The 12,006-nt window shown below is 35.3% G+C and overlaps 1 protein-coding gene across 1 annotated transcript; it reads right to left on the bottom strand.

The window, feature by feature from the left end:
• Window positions 1–368: 368 nt before the first annotated feature.
• On the bottom strand, window positions 369–11,720 carry LOC107776479 (replication protein A 70 kDa DNA-binding subunit B-like). The gene is made up of 10 exons (XM_075224328.1): window positions 11,618–11,720; window positions 2,211–2,307; window positions 2,007–2,131; window positions 1,835–1,919; window positions 1,616–1,751; window positions 1,377–1,534; window positions 1,183–1,303; window positions 918–1,112; window positions 747–800; window positions 369–617 (listed from the first exon to the last, which is right to left on the bottom strand). Exons 1-10 carry the CDS (start codon window positions 11,718–11,720, stop codon window positions 369–371), a joined length of 1,323 nt encoding a protein of 440 aa, XP_075080429.1.
• Between the last annotated feature and the right edge of the window lie 286 nt (window positions 11,721–12,006).

Below are 12,006 nucleotides of genomic sequence, written 5' to 3'. Positions count from 1 at the left end.
AGCCTCCATTGTTGAATGAAGAATTCAACCACCAACCACCTTCTTTAAGGCTATAAATAGAGCCTTATGTTTTACACAGAAAGATCAATCCAGAGAGATTGAAATACAATCCAGGAAGAGATTGTGAGAACAAAAAGAGAGTTTGGTGAGATTTTTTGTAGAGAGAAATTCTTGGTGTAAATTCTCTATAATTCTATTCTTGTGAAATAGAGTTGTTTTTCCTCCCAAATAATCTTCATATTGATCCGAGAATCACAACATTTTACTCCCTAATGAACTTGCCCAAATAATAAAAATTTGTCCTTCATAAACCTACATAGCAAAGAAACTATATAATTAAATAGCTAAGGTCATTTCAATAGAGTAATTCATGGATTCTTCTCTTTTTTAATCACTCGGCGAACCTTGTTGCTAGAGAGTTGACTATTCAAGTCGTCATCTGCTATTACTGTTGGTGCCTTATTGGCAGATCTACTCCTCTTGTCATACTTCTTCAATTGAGATAGTTTTGCATTGCAATCATCACCATCTTCTAACACGGACGATCCACTTTCTGATATATTTTTCTTGATGGGAGTTTGTAAAATAGATTTTATCTTACTTTCGGCCACAAAATTCTACAGAAATAGAAAGAATCTATAAAGAGGAGCTGGAGAGCGATACTACCTTTGGTTGCATAATGATTAGTAATACCTTTTTACTAAATAATTAATAATGTTATAACTGTTTTAATTTCATGAAATTACCCCATAAACCTTCTCTTCACCTGAGATTTGTCCCTCAGGTATTTCCAAAGGATCCTGTTAAAAAGTAAAACAAAACAAAATAAACAATCATGTTATGAAGGTTGTAGGATTTATATTTATTCTTTTTCATAAATGTATCAGTAGCTTAATTTGTGAATGAAGATATTTTACTGTGATAGTGTCTTCAAATGAGCTGTGGGCATATTCCTTTAGAAGATCGTCATCATTAGTAACCTTAACAACTTGGTAGACTTCGTCTTGTGACTCAATATTGGTTTGCTTAACAATAACCTTAAACATGAATTTTTTATCAAGAATATCGTCCAATTCACCTGGATAAGAATAATCAGCATCTGCATCAGAAGTCTACACCAAATTTCATAGATCAAAAATATTATAATTGACAACTACACTTAAATTAAGTTTATTATTATACCTCAACTAATCCTTCCTTCAATTCTTTCGCGGACTTTCCTATAAGTTGTTGAGCTTCGCGATTCCAAAGCAATAATGAGATAAAGGTAGTTCTATCCATAACACGAACTTGAAGCCGATACCTGCAATTAAATTTTGATTAACCTTATGTATTTCCTTTTTATGTGTTTTAAATCTATATAATAGAATAATTACCTGTGACCAACAGAACAATCTTCTTCATTGCATTTCTTACAAAGAAATTTATTTCCAACTTTTTCAACCTTTCTAGTACACTTGTTGCATCCCAAATATGACCATCCTCGTTGAAGTTTCAAATTCACCAACTTTGCAGCAATCCAGTAGTTACACTCCTATTTAACACAAAAATAGCGTAGTAAATGCAAAACATAAAACAAAAGGTAAGTAAATTTTTAAAACCATATTTAACTCACTTGTGTGCACTGAACTAAATTCCCAATAGTTTTAACTAATACAATTCTTTTGGCTAACTCATCTCTAATAGAGTAACTTTGCTGAGAACTTGTCTGAGTAAGCGACTCATAGTTTGATTGGAGCGCTGCATCTAATCTGCATAAGTCAAAAACTTTAAGTTTTAAATAATAATATTATATTTATAGTATATATAAATAAGAATTATACCCTTTGCAAACCTGGATTTAAAATCGATAAATTGCGGAAAAGTAGGATTTATCCATATTTTTGAAGCATACCAACAGCTACGCACTGAGTAATTACCTATGAATAAAATTTAAAAATTACAAATTGAAAACTATAAATTATTTTGAAACTGTTTATCAAATATAAATGTAACTATTGGAAAACCTTGATATTTTTGAGCTTTCATAAGTTGAAGAACAACAATCAAAGGATTAGCAGTAGATGCATTCAAGTGAGGTTGAATTTGATCCACAAGTTCACTCCATAAAGTTGCTGAAATCCTGTTCCTCCTATATGTTTCACGGAAAAACCTCCATAAAAAAATCTTTTTTTACTGCAAAGTATAGTTTCTATTTGTGAATGACTTACTTATCATCTTCAAGTTCAATATTCATAAAGACACTTTTGTTGTCTCCTTGCTTGTAGGTCTGAACAGCTTCATAGGTCACAACCTGAGCAACGCCATCTATAAATATAAAAGTTAATCACAAAATTTTAATAAACGTAGATTAAATGAAAAAGAAGAATTACCGAATAATTCTGCCTCATCGACATCATGTTGATTCGTGAATTGATAAAAAGGACGCAAGTTAAAGATATCCATATGAAATGTAGGATCATTAGTTTCCTCAACTATTCTCATCTGCGTAAATGTCAGCCTCAAATTGTGTGTTGTAGTCTTTAATTTCAAATTATTTGGCCCGACAACAAAGTAGGTCATGCGATATAAGCCGAGTTCCTGTATCTTATTCTTAAAGAACTTTATAACATACTTCCCGATTGAGGCATGTATACGATCACCCTAGAAAATCATATTAATTGTTAGAATGTATTAGATTGGTAAAAATTGTTAATGCTGGAAATTAGTAAACAATTGTGAACAAACATTGTAAAGTTTTTTGTCTGAATGTGCATATTTTTAGAATTTGCAGTAGCTATAGAGATTATACAATTGTCAACAAACATTGTAACTTCCATTGGCAGAATATATGCATATTGTTATATTTTGTAGCAGTTTCAAGAGGAACATCATATTTTGTTTATCACATGGATTATATAAAATGTAATATATTGTTAATATTATATTATGTTTTTGCTGGAAAGAAGTAAATAATTATCAATCAGATGTTCACACATAATCACTTCAAGTTGGTAGTTTCATTTTTTTGAGGATTATTGGAAACTAATAAACGATTGCATATTAGAAAATCTATGAACCATAGCAGCAGAGAAGACGAAGAAAAAAGTGAAAGCAATTATAAATATGTTACCTTTGCATCTTGTAATACCAACTCTATCGAATAAGGTATTTCAGACTTGTAGCGATCCGGGATTTTCCACATTCGAACTACTCTAACTTTCAAATTCTATTGCATGGAGTTGCTTGAAATTTGTCTGATGTCATGAAGTTTTGTAGCCATATTTGCAAAGTTCGTATTCTGACCAAAGCAAAAAGAGAATGGAAAAGGAATTAAAAGGAGTCACATAAAACTGTTGATATAGTTATGGAGAAAGTGGATAAGTTGTGGAGTAATGGTGAGATACCCACGTTTGGGAAGATGATCGTAGTTATTTAAAAAAAATATTCCGTCCGGTTTATTTTTGAAATCTATTTATATTGCACATTATCCGATTCCAAACGTGGGAGTAACTCCAGACGTGATTGAAGTAATTTTTTGTTTAATTTACAGGTTTAAAAAATTAAAATAAGTAGACCAACAAACGTGGGAGTCAAAGTATAGATGTATACTAAATTGGGAATTTTAAAGTCTATAAACTTCTGTAAACCAATTAAAGAAGTTCTAAACATTTTGAACTTCTTTTAACAAATTTAAAAAACCGCAACTGCATTAGCATATTTAAATATTTATGTGAAATAATTTTAAATTATTTTTGAACTTCCAAATTAATTGGAAGTTTGTCCAAAAATTAGACACATGTTTAATTTATGTATTGACACTTGGCACAATAATATGGTTTTGCTTCTCCTATTCTAAATAGATAGATATGGTAAAATATATTCGTTTCCACTCAAATTTACAAGTGATGTAAAACAATAAAAGGAGAAAGAAAAGTATTGCAAAGTAAAGAGAACTCTTATTGATTTTGAATAATTTACAATAGAATTTTATTTTAATTAAAGTCAAACACCCAGGTTCTAAGCTCCTGGAGTGTAATTTACAATGGAATAGAATCTCTTTATTTATATGGAAAAAATGACTTAGTCATAAAGTTAAAAACCCTAAAATATAAACATTCATACTAACTACAATTCTATTTATAACATTCTCCCTTGAATATCTATTCAACAGATAACGTGTCTCATTAAAACCTTAACTAAAATAAAACCCAGTGAGAACAAAATTCTAGAGAACGAAAAAGAGCACACATGTTTAGAAATACACCTTTTGGTTGCCTCGTTAAAAACCTTACAAGGAAAACCCCGTGGGACAAAATCTCATAAGGTGAAAAGAGTACAACGCGTATTAACTCCCCCTGATGAGAGCATCAATTCACATTTTTGAGCTGTCGCATCCCAATCTTGCACACTAGCTTCTAGAAGGTTAACGTACAAATCAGCCATATTAACTTGAATGAATATGTTGCACCTTAAATCATCATTCTTGATAGATATGTAATGTCTTCATATAATGTCGTGGAATGGCCTTTTCCATATCCCCATAGAGGTAAAATTTTTTGCTATCACATTATTATGCTTATAATTATGGCAAGATACATATGCACAATTGTATTTAGGATGTGATACTTCAGGATCAGGAATTGTAGGTGCTTTAAGCGATTTAAATCCATCAAGGATTGTCATATAAGTTAAGTCTCATATAAGCCATATAAATAGACTTTAGATGCATATCAAGTTTTCATGTCATGCTAGACATATAAGATAGATAAAAGTCATTGCACACACCATTTGCTTTATACTTTCAAGTGTTTGAACTACAGGTCCAAAACTACATGTTTTTCATATGAAACCAATTCTGCTTGAATTGTTTATCCAGACTTAATATGCTTATATATATATTTTGCATTATAATAGATGTAATCCACGAACATTTTATATCGGTTCCTAACTCCTTTCTTTCATAAAGACATAACATAGAGATCTCTTCATTCATATTTTTAGGTACCTGAACCTCTCCTGAAATTTTATGAAGTGTTATGTCATGTTATCTTCTAGATCACTTGCCTTCTTATTATGATCATTTTGATTATTTGCTCATCTTTTTTATCAAGAATTTTATTTGAAACCAATTTGTCGATATGTTTTAAGTGTATCGTAGACTTTGTCCTTGTCACGACCCAAATCTCACTTCGTAAGACGTTGTGACAACACCTAGTCTCTACGACTAGGTAAGCCTAACAAATTGCGGAATAAAAAAAATAAAAATAGAATTCAACAACTAGACTACAACAGATAACTATAATATGATAAAAATACCGCTCGGCATGTACAAGTAACCCAGCACTCGAGTATACATAGTATTCCCAAAACCTGATAATCATAAGTCACAAGCTATAGAAGAAAAACTAAGTATCTCTATACACCAGAATCTAAGAAAGTACGGAAAGGTAAACGACATAAGAGGGAATACAGGGGGACTCTGAGGTCTGCGGATGCGGACAGATATACATTGAAGTCTCCACAATCTCGCTGCTCATTGATATCAAGAATGATAAGAAGTACTTGGATTTGCACATAAAATATGTGTAGAAGAGTAGCATGAGTACAGCACAACGGTACCCAGTAAGTAGCAAGCCTAACCTCGATCGAGTAGTGACGAGGTCAGGTCAGGGCCCTACTGGTATATAATAAATAAGGTAGAAGAATATAGTAATGTAATAAGAGATTGGAAATTTAACAAAGAGAAAACCATAGAAAAAACAACAGCACAACACACAAGGATAAACAGCAGGGGCGCTCTCGAGATATCGTCTCGTAGTTCCAAAAGTAAATGCTCAACAGGGGATCTCCCGAGGTACCATATCGTAGTCGCAAAAGTAAATATACAAGAAGATCTCCCGAGGTACCTCCTCGTAGAATGTGCAGGGCGATCTCCCGAGGTACCGCCTCGTAGCCCTAAAAGTAAATGTGCAGGGGGATCTCCCGAGGTACCAGCTCGTAGTCCCAAAAGTAAACACACAGCTCGAAACATATGAATACAATAATGTACAACAAGAATTCTACAATTACGACTGATACAGGTCAAGGAAAAAAAAATCAACTACGCATGTTGCACAAATTTCAAAAAAGCATTTAAGACACGTAAACATGCGATATTAGGCTAAACAGGATAACTAGACATGCTAGTATAACTCAATTAAGATGAACAGGTTACTACTCAGTAAAAACTGGATTTTACAATAATTAGCCTGTGTACGCACTCGTCACCTCGTGTACACAGCGCTTACATATCACAGAAGTATCAAAACAGTACCAAATTCTAAGGAAATTTCCCCCACACAAGGTTAGGCAAGACACTTACCTCGAACCAAGTTCAATCAATCAGTAAGAATGCCTTTTCCACGATTTTCCGACTCCGAATGGCCCAAATATAGCCAAAAGCAATTACATACCATAAATATAATTATAAGAAACTAATCTAATTAATGAAATCAAGACTTTAACAAGAAATTAGAAAATCGCCCCAAAATGTCAATCCGAGCCCACGTCTCGGAATCGGGTAAAAGTCGAAAAATACGAACACCCAACTCGACCCTCAAATCCTCAAATCAAACTATCCAAATCCCTAGCCTCAAACTCCCAAATTCCACCTTAAAGACACACAAACTAGATGGGGAAAATCAATGGGGAAACAGGATTATTGATCAAAAATAAGCACAAGGAAATTACCTCTAGAAATCCCTCGAAAATGCTCTAAAAATCGCCAAGACTCGAGCTCAAAATTTTAAAATGAAGCAAAATCGCGAACCCTTGCATTTAAATGTTTTGTCCAGCACTCCGCTTATGCGGAAACTTAGCCTCATCTACGGTGCCGCAGAAGCGGCAACTTATCCACTTCTGCGGCTCCAACGTTCTCGACCATTTTTGCTTCTGCGGTTCAATGACCGCGTCTGCGAGTGCGCATCTGCACAAACTCGCCCGCTTCTGCGGAAAGGCCTCCCAAACACTCGTCCGCTTCTGCGATCACTCTTCTGTAGAAGTGACTCCACTTCTACGGTATTCACGTCGCATCTGCAACCACTGGCCATTTCCCCAGCCCCTTATTTGTGCCCAATTGCTCGCTTTTTGCGGGCTCGCACATGCGGTCAATATTGCGCATGTGCGATTACACCAGAATTGGTGCCTTCAGCCATTCTCCCAAATCCAAATTTGAACTGTTAACCATCCGGAATCCACCCGAGGCCCTCGGGACCTCAACCAAATATACCAACAAGTCTTAAAACACCATACAAACATAGTCAAGCCCTCAAAACACATCAAACAACAACAAAAACATGAATCACACTCCAATTCAACCTTAATTAACGTTAAAATTTCAAACTTCTACAACTGGTGTCGAAACTTATCAAATCACATCTGATTGACCTCAAATTTTGCACGCAAGTCATATTCGACATTATGAACATAATCTAACTTCCAGAATCAGAATCCGACCCCGATAGCAAAAAGTCCACTCTCGGTCAAACTTCCCAAAAATTCAACTTTCGCCATTTCAAGCCTAATTCAGCTATAGTCCTCGAATTCATAAACAGGACACGCTCCTGAGTCCAAAATACCCAACGAAGCTAACAGAACCGATAAAACTCCATTCTGGAGGCGTCTTCACATAGTTCTAACTACAGTCAAAATCCTATAACTTAAGCTTTCGTTTTAGGTACTAAGTGTCCCAAATCACTCCGAAACAAAAAACAAAACACCCCCGCAATTCACATAAGTAGAAATGATATGGGGAAAGCAGTAAACAAGGGATCAGGGCTAATATTCTCAAAACAAACGACCAGATCGTTACAGTCCTTCTAGGACTTATTCTAATATAAGCATTTGTAGTGAGAATATAATTACTTCCTTTGGGTCAGCAAATGCGTCTGGAATGCTTTGCAATATTTGATGATTAATTATCTTTTTATGAACTTTAAGTTCATATTATCGTATTCGAGGATCTAGATGTATAAATGATATATAATTCATTCCACGTAATTTTTTCTCAACAGTTTATCCCATCTCCCCCTCATGTTAGAAAAACTAACTTGCTTCCTCAACTTTAAAAACCCACCTTTGTGCGTTATGGTGTTAATCAAAATATATACCGTATGTAGACATGTGATTTTTGACCCTCCCCGAAATTTCACCCATTTTAGCGTAAAGTATTTAGTTTAGGCCTAATATCGACATTTCAATTAGTTTTGACTCTTTTACTTTATTTTATCAAAATATAAAAATTACAAAAATATTTCTTCTTTTTAGTTGCTCTTAGTTTATATACATTTCGTAAAACTAAAAAATACAAAAAAATAGTACATTATTTTTATTTTAATATGATATTTGAAAATACCAAAAAAAAGGTTGGTTTTAACGATTAGTCTTATCTTAATAGTTATTTTACTTAAGTAGGATTAATTGGTAAATGAGGTCGCATTTTTAGTCTTGTTCACGGAGAAAGAAAAAAATTTGGGCTCAAACAACCCATTTAAGCCTAATTTTCGCCCATAATTCTTATGCACATACCCATTAACCTAAAAAAACCCTACAAAACTAACCTAGACCCTAGAACCCTAGGATCAGATCAAAAAAGAAGCTTTCCGCCGCTGTAACACAAGAGTCTCCCCCCCCCCCCCCGCCCCCGGTCATCTTCCTCAACAAAAGAACAGAAGTCATCACTGAACCTTTATCCATCTCACACCAACGGACCCCTTTCCTTATCTCGCAACAACCACCAACAGACCCAACCGGCCTTCCTCCACTCCTCAACCACGCTGCCGCTGTAGGGTCCCTAAATAAAAATAACAAATGAAAAAGAGAAAAAAATGTGATTGGATAAGAGAAAGGCAAAGGTAGGCGCCTACATTTCTGATGCAATTTGCAAATCCAATTTGCAATTGCAAGTTGTCAAAGCATGCCATGATTGACTGAAAACAAACTTTCAAAGCATGCCATGATTGACTGAAAACAAGGAAACTTTTCCTATAAATAGCAGCCTCGTTTCTTCATTTGAATCACACCAAAAAACGAGAGAAGCATAAATCAGTGAGAGTAATCCACAGATTGTGGTCTATGAGATAACTAGTGAGTGGTAGTAATATTGTAGTGAGATATTTTAAATAAATAGTGTTATTTTGTTTCTAAGTTGTAGTAGTCTCTTGACACTATTGAGTTGTAATATTATAGTGGTAATATTGCTCCACTCGGGTATTGAATTTTATCCCGGTAAAATATTTGGTGTCATTGTTACTCTCTTGTGTTATTATTATTTGCTGTGGATATTATTCCTGAACGAGATTATTTTTTATCCCAACAACGTGGTATCAGAGCCATGGCAAATAATGGTCTGCTATCTTTTCAGTACCCCCGTCTCACAAAAGATAATTATGAGAAATGGTGTCTACGTATGAAAGCCATTCTTGGCTCCCAAGATGTGTGGGAAATTGTAGACAGAGGGTATGCAAAACCAGATAATGAGGAAGCTCTGCCTCAAACTGAAAAAGAAGTCTTGGCAAAGACAAGGAAGAAGGATCAACAAGCCCTCACGCTCATCCACCAATGTTTGGATGATACCATGTTTGAGAAGGTGGCAGATGCTACCACCTCAAAGGAAGCTTGGGGGATTTTACAAAATTCTCTTCAAGGAGTTGACAAGGTGAAAAAGGTAAACTTCAAACTCTAAGGGCTGATTTTAAAGCTTTAAAAATGAAAGAATCCGAATGCATCTCGGATTATTTTTCAAAAGTGAAGGCTGTTGTAAATCAACTAAGAAGATACGGGGAGGACATAGAAGATGTCCGTGTGGTAGAAAAGATCCTTCGCACTTTAACACCTAAATTTGATTTTGTGGTATGTGCTATTGAGGAGTCTAAAGATTTAGACTCTATGATGGTGGAGCAATTGGAAGGTTCTTTACAGGCCCATGAAGAAAAGATCAAAAGGAGACAAGAAGTGTCATTGGAGCAACTTCTTAAAACTCAGGCATCTTTCAAGGATTATGGAGGTGAAACAAGCTATCGAGGAAACGGACGAGGACGAGGCCGAGGTCGAGGAGGTCATGAAAGAGGAAGAAGTAATGTTAACAACTTCAACAATGAAGTTAAAATCCACCAAACATTCAGAGGTCGTGGTCGTGGACAAAGAGGAGGAAGAGGACGTGGATACTACCAAGAAAATAATGGAGAAAGGTATGACAAATCAAAAATTGAATGTTATAATTGTCATAAATTTGGCCATTACTCTTGGGAATGTCGTAGCAATGTTGAAGAAAAGGCTAACCTTGTTGACGACAAGAAAGAAGAAAATGAGTCAACGTTGTTGATGACACTCAAGGAAGAAGACATAGATGATTGCAGCTCGTAGTATTTGGACAATGGAGCAAGCAATCATATGTGTGGATGCAAAGAGAAGTTTGTGGAGATCAATAAAATAGTGAGAGGTAATGTGTCCTTTGGAGATACCTCAAAGGTTCAAATCAAAGAGATATGTACGATTCTGATCTCCTGTAAAGATGGTAGTCACAAGTTAATTCAAGATGTTTATTATGTGCCAAAATTAAAAAGTAATATTTTAAGTTTGGGCCAACTTCTTGAAAAGGAATATGACATCCACATGAAAAATATGTATCTTTGGCTTAGAGATTCAAGTGGAATTCTAATTGCTAAAGTGCACATGGCAAAGAATAGATTGTTTTCTCTGAATCTTAAAACAATTGATGCAAAGTGTTTGAAGGCTAATGTGCAAGATGAATCATGGTGTTGGCACATGCGATTTGGGCAATTAAATTTTGAAGCGCTCAAATCAATGGGAGAAAAGAACATGGTACATGGGATGTAAGCACGTGATTTTTGACCCTCCCCGAGGATTTTCACATTTTTTTTAGCATAAATATGTAATTGGGTCTAATATAGCCATTTTAACTATTTTTACTTTATTTCGTTGCAAAAAGAAAAATCACAAAAAATACATATATAAATTTTAGTTTATGTATTTCTCATAAACTTGAAAAAATACAAAAATTGCACTTTATTTTGTAATTTATATAAATTCGAAAATTACAAAAAATATATAGTTCTATTAATGTTTGCAGTCATTATAATTTTGAAAAATACAAAAAATATTACTTCATATTTTATCTTTATATATAAAAAAAACGAAAATTACAAAAAATAGTTTATTAATATTTTGTAGCTATTTTAAATCTTGAAAAATATTTAAAAAGATATAGTTTTGTTTAAATACTAGTCTTATTTTTGGTAGTTATTTTGCTTACATAGGACTAGTTAAGCAACGTTTTCCTATTTCTCGGGTCCGGGCAAAAGAATAATATTCGGGTTCAAACTACCCGGTTTTAGGCCTAATTTCGGACCTAGCCCATAATAAACCGAGTCCAGGACACATGGGGAACCCCACCATGCGTGGGGGACACAAATCTCGAACCCCACCACGCGTGGGCTCATTTTTTTGGGCAAACCCATTACAAAACACGGATGAAACATTTTGAAACGGAGAGGACTTTGAATTTTTTTTGAAGGGAACGATTACTGTTCATCTTCTTCAACTTTAGAAAGGAACCCTAAAAACCTAAGAAGAAAACCTTCATCTTCCTCGGCAAAAAAAATCGGAAACACCTCGACCTTACTCCCATCAACCAGTCCGTCACCTTCCCATCGTGACCCACCTCCGACCAGCTTCCCCATCGTCCCCCAGCTCCCTCTCCGCCTCACGACCACCACCAAACGTCACCTTCCCAGCGCCGGAACCACCACCAAACAAGCTCGTCGTCCACCATCGGTCACTTCCCGTCGACCTTCCACATCTGCTCCTTCCTCAAGCCAAACGACCACTATCCACATCGCCCAAACCACCAGCTGCGTCATCACTGCCACCAACCACCATGGCAGCCTCACCACCTTGACCAAACGACCCTTCATCCCCCGTCGATCAGCAGCAATTGCTGCTGCATGGTCCTGCCAGTAGTCCACG

This window comes from Nicotiana tabacum, chromosome 11 (assembly GCF_000715075.1).
Source record: "Nicotiana tabacum cultivar K326 chromosome 11, ASM71507v2, whole genome shotgun sequence".
Lineage (NCBI taxonomy): Eukaryota > Viridiplantae > Streptophyta > Magnoliopsida > Solanales > Solanaceae > Nicotiana > Nicotiana tabacum.
This window is presented reverse-complemented; position numbering and strand designations above follow the sequence as displayed.

Excerpts from the sequence above, each read along its gene's own strand:
- LOC107776479 (XM_075224328.1), bottom strand. The coding sequence starts at position 11,720 with ATGGGGAAGCTGGTCGGAGGTGGGTCACGATGGGAAGGTGACGGACTG. Across the intron at positions 1,920-2,006 it reads GAAAGCTCAAAAATATCAAG|GTAATTACTCAGTGCGTAGC; the intron begins GTTTTCCAATAG and ends TTTTATTCATAG. Across the intron at positions 801-917 it reads CATTTGAAGACACTATCACA|GATCCTTTGGAAATACCTGA; the intron begins GTAAAATATCTT and ends ACTTTTTAACAG.